General features: G+C 34.8%; 1 protein-coding gene across 2 annotated transcripts in view; it reads right to left on the bottom strand.

Moving 5' to 3' along the window:
- LOC121322303 (26S proteasome non-ATPase regulatory subunit 14-like) overlaps positions 1–14,679 on the bottom strand; it is a 30,378-nt gene extending 15,699 nt beyond the window's left edge. Inside the window, exons 1-2 of one of the 2 annotated variants that reach the window (XM_041262088.1) lie at positions 14,515–14,679; positions 7,346–7,397 (exon numbers count right to left, since the gene is read on the bottom strand). In XM_041262088.1, coding sequence (XP_041118022.1) covers positions 7,346–7,393 — 48 coding nt within the window. In that variant the 5' untranslated portion in view covers positions 7,394–7,397; positions 14,515–14,679. Of the gene's footprint in view, positions 1–7,345; positions 7,398–13,308; positions 13,438–14,514 lie in introns of those variants that run through there. The other variant, XM_041262087.1, reaches the window with a different exon arrangement.
- Between the last annotated feature and the right edge of the window lie 5,609 nt (positions 14,680–20,288).

Genomic DNA, 20,288 nt, shown 5'->3' on the forward strand with positions numbered 1-20,288 from the left:
TCCGTCTCCAATCCCGTTCTCCACTCACCGAACACACAACCCCGAGTGAGTGAAAACATGCTGCTTTTATGCAGCTGTACCGAGACTCGATTGCTAATCAAACATTCAATTGGAGTCGCGGTACAACTGCATGTGAATTAATAAAGTGCAATTCCCTGTGCTCACATACTATTACATTTTACTTGCACGTGAAGTGTTGTGCAATCCTTGTGCCTAAATTCAAATATACATTTTAAACACTTGTGTTACACAGACCCGTTTATATCCTGTGTACCAATGACTATACACCAACATTAATTCACAACATACAACCAAAATACACACAGAGGCGGGGCAATTTGCCACAGTGATCCATTTGATATATATTTTTTAAAACTAGAGAAGGGAAGTTTGTGTAGGACAACTTCATTCAGTCTACTTGCTCACTAAATATCTTGCTATCCATGAAAAGAAAATTGTCTCTGCTTTAAAAAATATGCAAATTATGTTAATGAGCCGTCTGTCCCACAAATGCTTTGGCTCCCTAAACGTGATCCACTTACTACCAATGCAAAATGATCGGGTATGACATTTTCTCTTCATTTTACCCTCGAAAACAGGTTTCTGGCTGAGGACTGCCAAGGACAACTCTACATTAAATATTGTATATCTTGGCTCCCTCATGAACAAAAAATAAAAATAAGAAGGGTAAAAAGCACTCCATCCAGTTATTTGAGGAGAGGTACAAAAAATGCCAAAACATTCACTAAATTATTTGTTGTGTTGAGTTGGAGTGGTTTTAGAGCAATCACTCAGGTTCCAAACTTATTGTAAATCAGTAAGATACCCCTAACAAAGAAAACAAGTGGAAAAAATAACCAAAAACAAATTCGTTATGTATTTTATAACTATTTGAGAACTTCAAAATACAAAAAAGTGCACAAAATTTGAACCAACAACAAATAACAGAACAAATATAATTATGTATGCTAGTCACAGATTTGTCTGTAAGTATCCTGTGTGTGATACTTTTCAAAGCAGACACCTATCTATCACAAAACTCTCTGTGCTTACAGGTGCACATCTCACTCCATACACAAAAGACCACTGTCTGGGCATCGAGTGTCCTATTTGACTGGCTAAAACAAAAATCATTAAATACTGATTTCAAAAGTAATTCATCTGCCTGATCTAAATTATTTGCTACGGGAGTTTTATGCCACTGTCCATAGCTCAGAGGGACAGGAGTACCCTATCTCAAGTATGTGACCCTACGAGCCTGTCTTAACCGTTTTTTAAACAAACCACATCTTTATTTCCACTGTGAAGCAGTACAGCAAATCTGGCACGGATACCTCCTGTCGCTACCCCCTGATCATAAAGGACGATTTAAAAAAAATTAAAAACCTCCCCAGCACTGTTGCAGGCCTTGTCAGAAAGGTTTGATTCGATGTGCAACTAAATATGGCCTGACGTGTCAAAGAAGATCTGTGTGATTTAACACTAGAACCACCACGCGGGTCACTTTTGACCCATACATTTTTAAAGTGCTTCATTATTAAAATGAAAGACATACTATTGGATACAACTGAAAAGTTGTATTCATGAACATCATATCTAACATTTGCATCACAGAAACACCATACTTAAATGGAAAATTAAACAATGCTTTATTTTTTATAACAAGCGCATATACAGCACGGCTACAAACAGTGAAAAAATATAATAAAATACACACTGCAAAAGAAACGGGTATGTACATATACCCGTGTACAGGTGTAAACGAGTGTATGTACACACAAAACTATAAACCCAAAATCATTGTTCCTAATACTGCATAAAAATAAAATATAACACTACTTCCGGTATGAGGTCGGCATTGTACTCTATGGAGGAGCGTACGCGTCTGCCAGCTGACTGTGCCTGCATCCAGGAGCTGTGTTGTAAACACAGACGCAGTTCCATTGAACACCACTGTGTAAATACGTGTAAACTGGTACATACAAACCTGCAAAACTTAAATGTTTTTTTTTTCTAAAAGCAATATAAAAAAAGAATATATAAAATATGTTTCACATTAGGCACATAAGTTGTTATCCTACCTGTCATTTCAGTTTGCTGTATGTATCCGAGTGCAGCTTGCCATATTCCAATCAAAATGACAACTTTCAAGATTAAATATTTCCTTCTGATATATTCCCAGTTGCATTTGTGGAACAAAACAAAGGATTGTTGTTTCCAAGGTACATTAAAAATAAGCAACTAGGCTTTCACTGAGTTGGCATCTTGACAAATCCACTATCATAGCAATCTCTGTCTCTACAAACAAAGGATTGAAAAAAAAACAAACACGTGTGCTAGGAGGAGGGTGCGTGTCTTGTTTGTTACATTTACAAAAATAATACAATATTTTACGTTATATTAAAAAAAGACATGTATTGGAATGCATTGGTCACATTGACCTTCATGGCGGTTCTAGGTAGAACTGTTTATAACTTTATCATTTTTGCGATTCTGGCTATCAAACGGCATCAGGATATTTCATTCGTATATTTAGGAAAAGTGAAAAAAAAAAAAAACTGACACACACATAAGACCTACAACAGACGAATAATTAACATTTTAAATGGAAAATGGATCACAATGACCCGCATGATGGTTCTAGTGTTAAAAGCAGACTCATTTGTGCTTTACCATGAGGAAAACGGCCAGGAACATTTCACTTTAAAATTGAATGAACAAACCAAAAAAACCACAAGAATTATAATGAATCTAATAAAGAAAAACTCGCAGGCTTCATTTACTCCATCCCCGGAAATCCTCTCTGCCCCATAGTAAGTTTGAAAAAATATATTAGTAAAATCCCTGAAGCCAGTGCCTCGAGTTTTTATTTACATCCTAGACGTCCTTAGCAAAGCAGGGCTTGAAACACGGAAAACAATGTGTCACTGGTAACAGTTGTGAGGGAAGCCTTCAAATTACTGGGCGCCGTCTTCAAGTGATCGCAAACAGTGGAGCCACACTCGGTCCTGCAACCTCAGAAAAACAATAAGAACAGTAATGAACAAACACCTTGTTGCTCGAAATCGCTTGCTGCAGCTCCACTTACTGTTCAGAATGAAAATCTAAAAAAAGGACCTGTAAATCTTCAAAACTGCAATTTCAATGGCAGTGTTCAATTTAACATCTATAAATAGTGCTTCTTGTTTTTAATCAGTTTAATGTTGATTTAAAAAATATACATATATTTTTTAATTACTGCATTTTTTATTTTATTACTGAGCTTTAAGAGACTTTCTCAGGTCAGGCAGAGGCTGAAGGATATTTAATAAAAGTGACTGTTAATTAAAACATGTTTTTAGATTTTTTTTTTTTCTTTCTATTTAGTTAGTGCACCCATTTTATAATATGCGGCTTCACCTCATGTCTTATAACACACCCGGGGCGTGTGGCTATTACAGTAAATCCCACACCCTGTTGTGCCTTATTGCTTTATATATATATATATATATATATATATATATATATATATATATATATATATATATATATATATATATAATATAATATTATTATGATATATATATCACACACACACACAATTTGAATTAAATCTGTCAGTTGTATAATTTTTTTCACTGATCCCCACCCCCTCTTTCAGAAGTGTTCCATTTTAATAAAACCTAGTGCACTCTATCAGTGCCCCGAAGCAGCATCACACTTCGTTTTATTATGAACATCACCATATGTTGGATCCCTGCCACATCGGTGAGTTTACTCACCATGAACCTTATTTGCACACTGCCTAATGAGAATATTTTCCATTGGTGATGTCACGGACTGCCAATGCCCTTCATTAACATCCCCAAATACGTGAAATGTCTTTTATGTTACTTCCCAACATACCGTTATTCACAAGACTTCATTGACGTTTTGAAAAAAAAAAAAAAAAAAATTGTCTATATAAGTTACAACACTGAACATAACTCTGTATTTTTAATTTTATAGTGTAATAAAAAAAATTATGGACGGACCTGCATAAAAGGCATTATAACTTACGCTGGGCAGACGGTTTTAAAACACTATACAGTCTGATTTTCACCAGCAAACCGACAAATATGCAAGTATCCTACATAAGTTATATTTATTAGCATACTTCAAATTCATGCATTATTAAAATGACCTCAGAATTAAACCGGTCATAACTGTAAAATGTATTGCTTTGTTAGTAAATGAGCTTTATGCTCCTCTTGTTGACAAAGTGTTAAAAAAAAGGCATTTGCCATTATAACAGCACAAAGCTAACACCTCAAAGTGTTATCTTTTCAGACCTTTTTGCAAATTTGTTAGCACTATTAGTTAGATTACCCCACCTTTTCCATGGTGTGAACTGGTATCAATTATTTAGAAATTCTTTTTATTATATTTTAATCAAATAAAATGTGAACGAAGTGTCACTTTGGACCACTGAGTTCACTAGCAATATTTATTTTACACTCAAATGATGCAGATTTTTTTTTAAGAGCAATAGTTGTACAAGGATGTGTATTACACATAATGTGTTTCTATTTAAATTATTAACCTCCCTTGAGCAGTGTCCTTAGCAAGAATACAGTATATTGAATACTGTTGATCTATTTTTCCAGCTTCGGAACAGCAATATTTGAACTGCATTTAAATATAGCCTAAATTGCGTTCATATGTTTTTAATTAATTGTTTGCTGTGTTAAACGGGGGGGGGGGGGGGGGGGGGGGTTCACTGGTTTGAATTTCTACTTTTAAACTCAAAAGCATCCAAGTTTGGCTTAATCTAAAAGGAAAATACAACTAAATTAATTTCTGTTTTATTTCTCTCTCCAGAGGTTTATATAGAGTAACAGACTTCCAGACCTTCTGGAAATGGTAGTTTAATGTTCTTGTTTTTCAACTGGTTTCCCAAATGAACCAGAAGAGAGTTCAATTAAATCTTTTAAGTACTGAATATTCAAAGCGCAAAAGTGGAAAACAAGCTGCATGTAAACCAGTACTCGTGTCCCTGCTTCTGTGATGTGCAGAGGCAACGTGTTATAGAAGGTGTTAATTGGCAAATTCAGTACAAGTCAGGAGCATGTTCCCTGTCGTCCCAGCCCAGCAAGGCTAGGTCATTAAAGTGGGAATGAATTCTTTCATGCTGCCTTAACCCTTTAAATGCATGTTTTGCTTTAGTCTTTGCCAATTGTGTAAAGGTGAGAAGCATAGATCAAATGTTTTAAGACATGGTAGACAAAATGCTTTTAGCATAAGACTGCTGTAAACTATCCCAATGCAACGCTCTCAACAGTACTGTATAGAAAATATAACCAAACATGACACGCGATCTGTGGTCTTATTGTTTTGTTCAATTTCAGTGGTACAACCAGATGCCATAACATAATCAATATAGTTTCCTAACTCTGTGATAAATGTGATATGTTCACCCCCAGCCCCAGTCTCAAATCTGCTCACTAGATTAGTCACAGCACTCACAATCATTTTTGATGACACTATCCAACAAGCAACTTACAGTACAGTGATTACATGTATGGACTGAATGCAAACTGCCTTCACAAAGACATCACACAGACATCACACAACCAACAAGATCATCTAGGAATCCCATCCTCTTAGGCCTTTCATGCACTGCGACTTCATGTGAACCGATGGGGGGGGGGGGGGGGGGGGGGGCACAAAAAAAAAAAAAAGATTTATTTTGTGCCCAAAACTAATGTTTTAGATTTATTTATTTTTTGCCAGCTATTTAATATTTCATGAATGAAAGGGTTAAGCAGACTAAAAAGGTGCGACCAAAATGACAGCCTGCTTTCCTTAATGGCAATACAGAACTTCACCACAAGCTGTTACTAACAACAACAAAAGAGTTTTGACATTTTTTTTTGGAGCAGTTCACATGCACGTTAACATGAAAGCATGAATCAAACATAAGCCGTTTGTACCGTTTTTGGAAAAGGTTTAGATTTACTTTGCCTCGGCCACTTAAATATTAAAATATACTACAAAGACAATTTATCTGATAATACTACTACAGTCACTACACAAAGTATTTTACTGATCAGGTTTTAAACTAATGATAACAACATGACTGTCAGTAACTTGCATAACTAAACAGAGACTGCTACTAAATGTATTTTCTGACATGATAGCCTTACATAAATTAGACTGTTCACAACCTTAACAAACTGTTTAGATGGCACTCAGGCAGCCCCTTATGGGACTCTCCTTTGGGACTCTTGTTGAGATCTCCTTTCTACTACTGTCATCACTGTTTTTTTGTGCCAAAGTCACTCTCCAAGATCAGAATTGAAATATATAAAGCTTTGCAAATGCATGACTTTTTATTGTTCTTCCCTTCTGCTGGACGAACCGATATGCCACCAAAAATTGGAGGTAACAATTTGCAGCTTTTGCACACAAGGATAAAACAGTGGGAAACAACTATGCCTCATCATTCCGAAATGAGGGTTACAAACATTCAGCATAAGCAGCAAATCTGTTTTCAAGGTTTAAATGATTATATAAAACCTCCATATTATAGTACTGGACCAGCAGTTCAGAAATTACAGAGGGACATTTGTAATTTATTTTTTGTAGTTTATACCATTAGTAAAGTGGCGCAAACTTAATGTTCTCATGTGTGAGTTATTTGAGTGTGTATTGATGCTCCTTTAAAGTCAAGATACTCCATTCGTACAGGATTTGTTTTTATTTTCTTTCATTTTTTTAAAGTCTGATTCAAAACTAAATTAAACCAATTTAAATGGACATGATGGCCACCTGTGTTTAATAATTTTAACGGTGGTGATAGCTCGCACAGCAACAGAAAAAGGAGTCTTCCAAACAGAAGCGTTCTTGAAGGAGATTTTCTATACAGGGACCCAACGCTGCAAGAAACTAATGTATTTTTTTTACAAATCACAGAGCTACTTTACAATGGGAATAGGGGTTGACATGTTTTAGCATGTTTACTTGGTACTAGTGAGCGAAAAAAATGTACTGAAAAATTGTCTAGCAAATAAGCCAAAAACTTTGTGACACATGCAAATTAGGCTATGACGACATTAAACGTAACTGAGAAACTCCTTTTACACTGCAGAATCTGCATTAACTGTTATTTCTACCTTATGTTGCTGCTGGTTTTGCAGCTTAAACTATAAACTCGCTCGATATATGGATGGAAATAGGGCTACAGATTACATACAGTATAGCTTCAATTTTGAATCTAAACTATATAGTTCCATTCTCCAACTGTGCAAACAACCTTATCTTGACAAAAAGAAATAAATAAACAAATCTATGATGGGGGTGTTGTTATCATAGAACTGATACTAACCTGCCCAAGTCCAGGCATACCGCCCCCAAGTCGCAGAAGTCGGTCCATGTTTCTATAAAAAATAAGACAAATACAAGAAAGTTACTAACCATGAAACTCTAGTCAATTATCATCCTATAATTCACCCTCAATCTTTCCTTATGTCAAAAATATTGGTGGTAAGTACAACACAACATCAGACTTCCTGCTAATTAACACCACATACTAATTCAAGAGCCTGTCTTCCTTGCTAATTAACAGACTTTCTATGCTTTGCATTATTTTTCTTTTTATGGTTACCCCATCCCACACACAAACAGTTTGAAGTTGGACAGAGAAAGTTTTATATAGTCAAATCAATCTTATTAATTGTTACTGAATGGCACCTGTCTTTTGTGAGTTTTTCTCACAAAATATGCAAAAATCCATACTAAAAGAATTTTCTTAATGTACAAATAGGACTAGTAACAAATAAAAATCCTAAATGGTAAATTCTGTGCTAATTAACTTGCAGCTTGTCAGTCATCAATATTGCATTTGAGCAATGGTGTGACAAGATATGGATCTCTAGATACACATGTCAGAATGCGGCAATCTTCATTATTGCAATATGATAGAAGTGAGAAAACACATGATTTTGGCTGAAAGTGCCACACAATGCCCAGTGGGTTTTTAAATCAACAGAAAATCACCAACATCAGAACTTTTAAATGGTATACAATGTACAAAATCTGTCTCTGTGCTTTCTGAACACCGTACATGTTTAATAAAAGAAAGTGTTGTATTTTCAACCATCTACTAAAGATTTGCAGTCTTTTTTAACCCTTTAATAGCCTTATAAATAAAACGGTTTATAGATGCTGCTGTTGACATGGTTAATTAATGGTTAATACGATGCTGAATAAATGGTCAAAGGTCGCAAAAAAATGCTCATTTAATTAACTATTAGATATCCACAAAAGGGGTTCAACAGTGCCTCCTATGGACAAATTATTGCATCACTGTGTTCCCCATGGTCTGCTCTGTATCAAAATTCAGACCACTATCACTCTTGCCAGACTGGGGGATTTTTTAAGTGGCCAGGGCGAAATTTTGTTTGAGTGAAATATATAAGCACATGACTGGTGGGGCGTGTTCACCTTCCGCACGTGCTGTACAGAAAAATGTACACCTCCTTCCCTGGAATAACCAAGGAACATTTATTTTTCAACCCTCGCTCGCTCGAAACTTCACTTTATCTATGCTAGTGATGTGCTACTGAGGAAAATAATTCAGAATATGAATGCTAATCAGGTTAAACCACTCACACAGCCCTCATAAATGTAAAAACAGTAAAACAAAAACTGTCAAAATAATAAATCAAAATGCCAAAAGAAAAATATCAACTAAAATATAAAAAACTGTTTGTATTCTAAATTATTTTCTTGAAAGGTGAGTTGAAGCCATAAGCTTAAATTTTACGAATGCCTGTAACTACAAAAAAAGAATATTTATTACAGTGCAATTCTGTAGCTTAAATTATTTTTTTTAATCCTATTATGAATTTCAGTATTGCCCAAATTTGTAAAAAGGATCGACATTACATTATTTCACATAATAGGCCTATCTTGTTATATTTCATGTATTTTATTTTAAACTGCAACATCTGTGTTAGCTATTATAATCCAGTCATTTCAGAAATACTGTAAAATGGAAACTCCTGTACAGTAAGGTTTTATGTTGTTCACCTCATCTGTGGTGTACATTTGAGAATTGAAATCAAAAGGATTATTATTAATTTATTTGCTCCGGTCGCGTTGGATGTGCAATGGCCTAAACATTTTAGATTACTCAATAAATGATTATGTTTACATTATTTTTTTATTATCGGACAATGATTTCTCGGCATTATTACTTTGCTTTTTCTATGAGAGAAGTGCAGCTCTACATCGGTAATATTTATTTATGTATTTACATGACGGGTATCCCCGGTTTCTCGAAACGATTTCTCAACTTGTTGCAAGTACTGCCAGTGCAATTCTGAAAACGCTCAAAAAAACTTGTTAGCTCATGCAAACTCGGTGAAACACCAGAAGTGCGTTAAGCTGGATAGCGAAGCAAAAACGTGTTCCGTGGCACGTTTTGTGGCGCCAGCAATACCAAGCACTCAAACAAGCTAAAAAAAACAGCGGTTTTCCTCTGAGAATATGGCTCTATCTCCTCCGTCAATCACCTGACAGAAATGCTGACATCTCGTGACCCTAAATCAGACATAATGAAACAGATCAAAATGCACAGGACCAAATGCACTGCATTAATAAAACGGGTCCTCGCTCCTTCATTTACTTAGGACATTGGAAAGAGCTACCACTCGTTAGTTACTGACGAAAGTACAGACGTCAACAATGAATCTGCTTTGTGCTATGATTCATTATTACAATGAGTCATAAAGTAAACTTGTGACTGCATTTTACAAACTTACTGATGTTGAAGTGGCAAATACAGAATATTTGACAAACATTCTAATTAAAACAGTGCATACTGATGGATTACCAATCGACCATTTAATTGGCATCGGTGTGGATGGTGCAAATGTGAGGGTAGGACATTGTTCAGTGTCATAGAAGCTTACAGATGTGCAGCCATTTAGTTGTTGTAGTGAGGTGCGTTTGTCACTCTCTCCATCTATCAACAGAAAAAGCTTGCAGTGTGCTTCCAAGAAACCTGGAGTTTCTAGTTCATGAATCTTACAACTGATTTGCTCATAGCAGCAAGAGGCAACAGGAATACAGACAACTGTTTGATGTCCTGGGAAATGAAAAATGCATCAAACTGGTTCAACTGGCTAACACTAGGTGGCTCTCAAGACAAGAGTCAATATGTGTAATTTTAGATCAATGGGATATCCTTAAGCTTCACTGACCAAAGACAAGGAACGATGCTACACAGATGATCAGCTTTATCAGAGGTATAATGACAGATACTGTAAAATGGTTTTCTGAAGGGAATACCAAAAGACCTGACCAGGGTAAATACATTTTTCGAAAGTGATAATGTTGAGCAAATTAAATTACTTGAAGATGTTACTGATCTTTACTGACCAAGGTTGTTCTGCCTGCTCAGCTTCAAACTGAAAAGTCAAGGATTACATTATTACAACAGCTGCCATCACCTTGGGATACAATTGCACCTTGGAATGTGGGCATGCTGAAAATAATGTCCTTCTCAGTGAAGTTAAGGATCGTTGCAAGGAAAACCTAGTAAGTCTCTGTAGTGAGATTAAAAAACAACTGCCAGACGATATTTCAACCCTCAAAAAGATAAGTGTTGCATTCAAACGATGCCACCACTCAGGTACGGCCTAGCATCACGAGCTTGCAGTGGCATTTAAAGCAGTGTGCCTTGACATTGATGCTACAGTAAACAAATGGCAAATAATACCAAATAAACAGTGACTGCACACATCTGGAAGTGAAGAATTCTGGGCAGAGGTTTCAGAAGTTTGAGACTCAGGTGGTAATAAAAGATTTGAGCACATCAGCACTCTGGCACGTGCCCGTCTTGTGCTGCCAGTGTCCAACGCAACAGTGGAACGAGCATTCTCAAACCACAACTGCATTAAAAGAAAATGAAGAAACAAAATGCACCTGAAACTGCAGAAACCATAATGAGAATCAGATACTGTTTGAGACGAATTAATATACACTGTGTACCGTTCAAGCCCTCCAGTGAAATGCTAAGGTGTTTTACATCACGGATCAACATAAGCAGCAGCACCCAGGATGATGATGATCATCATCATCATCTATTTATTTATTTATTTCTTAGCACATGTCCTTACCCAGGACAACTTACAGTTGTATACAAAAAATACATAAAGAATTACAGTACAATTAAAAGCAAGATACAAAATACAATGACTTCAGTCCTAATAAGAGCAAATACAAAACGCAGTACAATTTGATATCGGGGCAGTTCAAGAGCAGATAACAGTGTTGATAGTTGTTACATCAGGGTTAGATACGAGTGCAAGTGAAATACAAAATACTACAGATTGGGTTAAGTGCAGGATAAAATACAATAAAATAGGAAGCCAATAAGTTCAAGTTAAAGTGCATAAAAGGCAGAGTGCTATATTGTCCAGAAAGGAAGAGTTGAGTTTTACAGGTGTCTGAATAGGTGTGTCTTGAGGAGGCGCCGAAGATGAAGAGCAGTTTGGTGTCATTGCTGATTCACTAACATGCTGATTTCAAGGTAGGCTTTAAAGTTTAAGTTGTACTGTTGCTTTAAAAAAACTGCCTGCATTCATAAGTACTACCTCACAAATCATTTCACAACTGGGGGTGAGGAGGTATAGACCAGTGGCAAATACACATTCCTGTAACAGTATAAAACCAGGTTTCAGTATTTAAAAAAAAAGCTTGGTTTTTCATGGGCCTGATTTGAGGGATTTTTAGGATCGATTTGGTGGGAAATTCAGGAGAGGTCCTGGCAACCCTGCCTCTATTAGTATATTTATAATTGTAACTTTGACCTAAGCTGTCTTACACAAGATTTGGTGTAAAAGATTATTTTCAGTTGGGCCACTTGCACTGTATTTTATATGGGCATGCATAGCTCTACGAACTGAAGTGCTTGACCTCAAACATCATATCTCCATGGCAACCTCACTACACATGACACAAAAAAAGTATGGTTCTGCGAGTTTACAAATGAATCCATAACTTCAGAAAGTCAGTTTTTTTTTTTGTTTGCTTTTTAGCAAAACCAAAAACATCTGAAAATACTAACACAAAGATATTTCTGTTAATTGTAATTTGTTTTTAACGTACAGTATGCATTATACATGTATAATCATGCTGCCAAGGATATGCCTGGTTTGATTTTTATTTTTAGACTACAGATTTAAGTATCTTAACAGTCTCAAAACAAAAGACATCACACATGTCTTAGTAATGTTAGTTACACGACGGAAAATGGGTTAAACGCTGGCTGCGACTGAGTACCAGAATTAAGTTTCAAGTTTTGGATTCAAGGAATTCACAACAGCATCCTGTGTACATTGACTTTAAATCGCAGTGTACATAAAACATAAACGGTACATACAACGTAGAGCTTTTAAGTTCACCAGTAGAGTTGTCTCCCATTTTTTAAATTTTATTTTGTATTTAATGTTAATCGATTACACTATGTAACACAATTTTTGTTCCTGGGTAGTAAGTGTTATTTCCTAATTGCTTATGCCTCAAAAGTATAGAAAATGGCTATTATTCCCCACAGACTTTGGTTTTGTGACCAAAAATGACTACAAAAGATTTAGGAGTAGTTTTTCGAGATTTACGATTATATTGCAAATACAGTATAATCGTAAATCTCGAAAAACTACTCACTTCTAAATCTTTTGTAGTCATTTTTGTATTTAGTATAAACACGTGTTAATTTGGATTCATATGTTGTTTTTTTCTGACTTTATGTGAACGAAAAGGCACACATTTGCCCGTTTTCCCATTGGAAATAGTGATATTTTGAAATATCACTGTCCTGGTCACAAAAGCAAAGTTTGTGGGGAATAATAGCCATTTTCTATACTTTAGAGGCATAAGCAATTAGGAAGTAACACTTACTACCCAGGAACAAAAAAAAAAAAAAAAAAAAAAAAAAAAAAAAAAATTGTTACACGGTGTTATGATTAATTGGCAAAAGTGCAGTTTCCTCAGGTGTCAAATTAGGGACTGTTTATAAATGCAGACTCGTGTTATACATTTGTAAACAAAGACTTAACCCAAAATCCAACATACCGTAACGATACATCAAAAACTGAACAATATATTACTAACCCAGTGTAGAGAAAAGTAAACACTTAATTTTGTTAACAACAGCACATAAGGACAGTAACGTGTAGGCCTACATTACAGAATGAGGGACTTTTTGGATCACCCAATCTGTTTTTCCAATCCATACTCTTTTAGACCAAATGACATACAATTTTAAATCTTGTAAATTACCTGTAACGATCGCCTGACACGTTAGGACTTCGTCTTTCCTTTACTTGCAAGTGTGTGTGTGTGTGTGCTCCCTTTACTTCTTACAGTGAATCAGCCCGATTTCATTCAAAACAATGTCGCCGGTCACTTCCGGGGCAATGCTTAGTTATTCCGCATAGAAATAAAGTAAACAGAGCGCTTTCACTTGTGCAGTCTGTTCTTGAATTCTGCAGTTTGCTTTTTGATGTATTACATTCTAGAAAAAAAGCGGTACTTACTAATCTCAAATTAAAAACCAAAAAAAAATTATTGAATTTGGGACTGCATTGTTTAAGTGGAATTTCTCACAGGTGTCTAAGCACACACACACACACACACACACACACACACACACACATATATATATATATATATATATATATATATATATATATATATATATATATATATATATATATATATATGTAACACAATCACAACTTAGTGTTGAAAAGTTATAATTGATCATAACTAGTATAGATTGAGTAACTCAATGACGATCTAATTACACCGATTATTATTATTATTATTATTATTATTATTATTATTAATAATAATAATAATAATAATAATAATAAACATTTAAAACAGAACATCGTCGGGTCAATATGTAAAAGTTTTAATGTAGATAAAATCTAAATCCCCGTACACATGTCCTAATGTTTTGTAAGCGATTACTCACTCGCAGCCTTTAGGGCACTGACATATTTTATAATATTATTACCGCGGCTGGTGCAGCACAGCCTGGGACAGTATACAGCAATCAGTAACGACTAGTTCTGAAAATAACTGTTGAAAATAAAATACAACTTGACAAAACAAGCTCCTGTGAGTCTGCTAAATGTGACAGCCAAGAAGAAATGCTCAAATCAAAACAAGATCCGAAATATAAAACTCTTCAGTTCGTTTATTGGATTCACACGTTTTGAGAGACTAAACCCTCCTCCCATACTGCATCCTAAAATGTCGGAAGCGATTGGTCAAACACAGCGTGCCCAAGCACTGTGTTACTACCGCGTGTCGTGAAACGGTACAAACAGAGATAGTAATCAATAGCGATCGATCACTTCTGAAAATAAGTATTGAAAGTAAGATTAAGTTTGCTAAAAATAGAACCTTAGATTCCCAAAATGCTGTATCAATCAAAAGTTGCACCAGTCAAAACACTATAACAAATATAATACAGACCTTTTTGTTTGCTTGTTTGACTACCGCATCCGACTTTGAATGACACGGAGAAGTCGAATACAGGATAGTTTACACGTCAATCATGGCCTTTTTAAATTACGTGACCGATACACCATTCACATTTGCAGAGCTTAGACCCTTCTAGACACTAACAAAAAAAAATGAAATGATCGGATGCTGACAGCCGGCGCTACAGGGAGATTTATTTTAACACGTACGCCGTACGCCCCCTATCACTAAAGCGGTTAAACTGGTACAGGACTTCACAAGCAGCGCACTGCAATTTACTGCAGGATTTTAGTGCACAGTAACATTTTACAGTTTTATTACTATAATTGCATGGATAGTCTACTATGATAATTCATAAAATGGTATCAGTTAGGGTAAATAATGCAATTCTATATATTTTCCTATAGAAATGGTTTGGAGTATAATGTATATGTATGGTTGTGAAGCATTTACAATATAGTAGCCTGTGGTTTTCAGGGTGACACCTTTGATAAAAATTAGGGACACTATAATAAAAATCATAAAGGGATATCTTTATACTGTAATAATACTCATGCATATTTTTTTTTATCGGTAAGCAAAATTGTGCTGAATATTAATCTTATGTATGTTCCGTGTGTACAGTTTCTACATGTTCAATCATAAAAAATATACACTCTGGCCTACTAGAAATATTGCTTACAGACATGACTTCATAAAAGCTGGTCGTTTGTAATACTTTTACGTTCGCCAGGGGGCTTTTTATTGTTTTATGAAGGGAGTGGGATAAAAAATAAAGTTAATGTAAAATATTTTTTAACTTTAATGGTTGGGTTCACAGACCCAGATTAGCACTTATCTTGGGCTGCCTTTGTTAATCCAAGATTAGGTTAATCAGGGTCTTTGAAACCAGTCTTAAATCATCATATTTCTCTTGCAAGATTAGAAGACTGAAAATCGTTACACATATTATTAATGATTAAAGTGATCAAACTACAATACATATTAATAGTAACGTTAATAGTCTAGTGTCATTAATTGTGGAGTAAATATTTAAGACAATATTTAGCAAAACAAATGAATATTGTACATTTAGACTAAATTAATTCTGTATTATTAAGGTCAACACTCAGGTATACTATTTTTTGTGTTAGATTATTTTTCAGAGCATTATTCTATTAATTGCCAATTAGCACACACAGGCAGATGCTGCCTTGGCTCTCATCGCTATATGAAAATGCTTGCTGGATATCTTAGCAGTTGGCAGTTTTCCCATATGAAAAATGAGTTTTGCTAAACTCCAGAACATCTGATAGACCCTCATGGTGAATTAAAATTACACTTTTCACGCAAAATCTGCCGTGATAACTATTTGGAAAGAAGTTTCTTCATTTTCTCTCTGAAAATGGAAAAATAAATAAATAAATGGTCACGGCGTGCATTTAAAGGAATGTTATAATCTGCATGGCTATAATGCAGAGCTGAAATACGATTTACCAATTAAGTGTGTTTGATCTTTAAAAAGAATCTTAACCTTCCTATCCATATAAAACATCTAAACCTAAAATTGTAGTGTATTTCATTGCTATTTTATTTAGCTTCTCTACAAATGACATCAAATAAAACTGCATTAAAATACAGTGTCAGTGTCATACAGCTTGTTGATTATAGTGCTGATTCAGAGTGATTTTATAAAAGTGTTTCGTTTCATACCACTGGTAAGACTCACAGATAAATATATATAAAGCACATATATTTCTAACTCAGTTGATCCAATAACATTTACTAACCCATGTAAGCATCACTGGGCACTGACCACCAGACTACTATGTTAGCAAATCATTAAAAAGTAGTATTTTTATCTGTGTAATGAATGGAGATGTGGTATATACCTGTTCACTGTAATACCGGCGTTTCAAATCATGCTGTTAATTTAAAACTAAAACCTTTCATTTTCTTAAAATGAACAAAGCACAAAAAAATCAATTCAATTCAGCCTCAACCTCTTAATTATGTTTAAGATAAAATAATGAGTGTAGAACCAAAACCAAATATGGATAACCAAGAAAAAAGTTATTTGTAGATAGCCTGGGAAAATGTTATCTAAGAGTGGCTTTTTATTTTATTATTTATTATTATTATTATTATTATTATTATTTATTATTATTTATTATTATTATTATTATCAGTAGTAATAGTATTAGTAGTTGTCATAGTATTTGTTGTAATATCCAATGCATAATCCACACTTGAATTTTAAAGCACAGAATATGTCTGAAAGTGTCTAACCTCAAACTTGTTTTATTGAATTAATTTACATACTGTCATTTGTACTATACGTCTTAATGCAATTTACCATTATTAGACCACTACATACCCTTACATATTTGAACCCCTTTTCAACACTGTGACCATACTGTACTCTTTTCATACACTTCGGGTTCTATGTAGTCCCAAATGCTCCTTCTAGCTTTTTCTGGAACTAGAACTACATTCTTAGTGAATGTAGCTATACAGTCATAGCTATAGTACATCATGCCATACTTGAATGCAAATGAAACAAATATCACAGCATTTGAAGTGAAGTATATGGCTTTGCCAAAAGTTGGAAATATTTCAGAACACGTTGTGTGCTTTTATTCTTTACCTGTTACTTTCTACCCAGGAGTTGCGAGCCCACAGGGAGAACCGCATCGGTCTCTACTCCCTGGTGTAGGCGACCTCCACGGCTTCAGTTCTTCTTGACTGGGAGCAGAGAGCACCTGTTGATCGTCATTTCTCATGCCTGGTAAGGAGGAGGCAGCTGTGAGCTGACATTCAAATTGTGCATTTCACTAATGGCTAGAACACGGGTGGAGAGTGACTGATTAGAAAACCAGTGAAATCGGTATGACACTACAATGTGAAATAACAATAAGCAATATGTTTATTAGAAAGAAACCATTGGCTTGTGTTGTGTTGCATTAATGATGAAATGCAATCACAAAGTAAAAAAGTTATTTTCAGCCCACAGCATTTTAATATTTGGAGCACAAATACAAATCCCACTCAAAATGTTTTTTTTTTTTTTTATTATTATTATTTATTTATTGTTTTATTTTAATGCTTGCAGTGTCCACAAAACAATTTCTACACAACTGACTCGCAGCTCTTCTTTCTGGATAATGCCCACGACTATCTAAACCATAGTTCTGATCTTAATTCTGTTTCTTTGTCTGCTATTAGCTTATATCCACTGTCCAATATCTTAGGCTTCAGAGGCTGCTGTTCCTCAGATGTCACACTGTCCTAAAGTGGGTTAATTGCACATGCCAAATTAACAGTGAATAAGAATATGCCCTTTACAAAATGCTGTGTATTTATTCATCCCCCAGCAATCGAGTATTCCTGTCTGGCCAGCTCTAAGGCTATCTGTTCTTTGAGTTTCTCGGCCACTTTCCTAATTCTACTGTGAAGTGAAATGCTGTAGTCTATAGGCAAGCGTGGCTGATTAGCATGCAGTAATGATTGTGAGTCGAGCTCCATTGTTTTAACACCTCCCCTCTCCTCCGCGCCAATCTGTCACCGTTCAGCAGGCGAGCGCTGCCTCAAATGCTGCTCTCCACAAATGAGATGGATAATTAGTTGCCCCGCACGAATGCTATACTATTCTCACCCCTGATTGCTATCACCTTTTTGCTCCTGGCAATTTTGACACCTCGTAATCAGCCTGCTGCTTCAATCCTTATTCCTGTTTTTTTTTTTTTTTTTTTTTTTTTTTTTTTTCCAAACGAATTTCCCAATGTACCTGCTGCTCAACAAAACCGCAAAAAAACAACACCGTGGCTTCTATAGCAACACATATAGATACAGCGCGGGAAAGCTGTACTCTTGAGAGTTACATTTTTCAGAGTTATGTCTCGCATTAATTGATTAACTACTAAAGAAATTCATATAACGCATGCATGAGAAAAACGAGGCTTGGTAACTGTCAGTATATCTTTTCTATTCCAAATAACTCGCGATGACAGTATAATTATCTACAAGCAGCTGTCGAAGACTCTAGAGAGAAAAAGCTACAGGCTATGCGTGGCTTTGCGCCTCTTCCATAGTATTAGGACTTCCAGATTGTTAAACTGATGAATTGCTTGGCAAAAAGAAAACATTATTTTTCAACAATAACGGCACTTAAACATATCATGTGTATATACTGTATATGCATACAGAAATGCACTAAGGCGTTTTTGTTTGTTTGTTTTTTGTAATAAAACCGTGTCAATTGACATCCGTTCATCCAGTTTCACACATCACTTTAATTCTTTCACAGTATCATAATCATAACGTTTTTATGTTGCCTAGCCTATTTCGAAATTCTGTAGAATATTAAAATGTGAAAACCCGTACCGGTCTCCTGTGTTATCTGGTTAAAAGCTGTTGCATTTAGTATTGCTTAGTAGCCTACACATTTGCTTAAATGTATGTTTAATTTGTTACAGTGCTAGTCTAAATAAACCACATAATCTGATAGTCTGCATATAGATGTCAAATATATAAAGACAACAGACTGAGGTCTCCGAGGTTCTCTCAGCCATTAAGCTCTATGTGTCTGATCTTTTCACAGTTAAAATAAGTCTGTTTTACGTGTCAGGCTTATGACATGTGTGATCCCCAAGGAATTCATAACTCTGATTGCAATGTATCAGACCAGGCTAGTGTTGTATTTCTTTTTCCATAAAGGTCTATTAGGTCTGCTTTTATTTTACTCTGTAATACTTCTTTTTTAAAAAAAAATCCGCTGTCGCCATCTCTGAAAAAAAAAAAAAAACTCTATACCTAACTTTATTAATGTAACATTGAGCTATGTGTGTAACGAACTACGGGTAAATTAATTCGAAGATGATTTTGGATTAGGATCTCCATTAACATTGACCGTAATTGTTTCCTATATAGCTATAGCTTTTTTTTCACAAAAATAAATAAATAAATGCCTACCCAACTGCCTCACATAGCTTCTCAATGTTTGTTATTTGAAAATATACTAGGCTACTACTAATAATAACACATACAATATTAAAGGAGTTCAGCAGTAATACTGTATATATATATATATATATATATATATATATATATATATATAGAGAGAGAGAGAGAGAGAGAGAGAGAGAGAGAGAGAGAGAGAGAGAGAGAGAGAGAGAGATGAGATCCCTCTCTATGTTAACACGGAAAATTAAAGTATATCAGCGGATCGCGAGTCTCTTTCAAACAATATGTTAAAATTTTTTATTTTATTTTAGTAAAGTTATAAACAACTTTATAACTTTATATATATATATATTATATATATTATAAATATAACCAAAGTAATAGGTAATAGAGTAAATAAAAATAATAACCTACAATTACATTGCAGTTTAATTGCTTTAATGAATAATTTTCCCACCCTTGGTTTAGGTTCACTAAAGACATTCTAGCACAGTTTTTATAGATTATTATTTAAAAATGAACTGATTAATTTGTATTTGGTATTACAACAAGCAATGGGGTCATCAAACCCTTTCTATGATTATGAATAGTAATCAAACTAATTCTTAAATTTTAACATGCGTTTATTTTTCTGATAAAAAAAAGATTATAATTAACTTAGAAAATTGTCCATATTTACTGTGTCCTATCTGCACGTTTTTCTACAAAGAACCATTCATTTTAGGCTTTCAACAGATGCTTCTATAAAAAATAAAAAAGTTAAATATCAGTTAAGTAAACCATTGAGCAGCGTGTTTTAGTGTTTAACCAAATGAATCAGTTTA

The sequence above is a fragment of the Polyodon spathula genome, chromosome 10 (genome assembly GCF_017654505.1).
Source record: "Polyodon spathula isolate WHYD16114869_AA chromosome 10, ASM1765450v1, whole genome shotgun sequence".
NCBI classification, from domain to species: Eukaryota; Metazoa; Chordata; class Actinopteri; order Acipenseriformes; family Polyodontidae; genus Polyodon; species Polyodon spathula.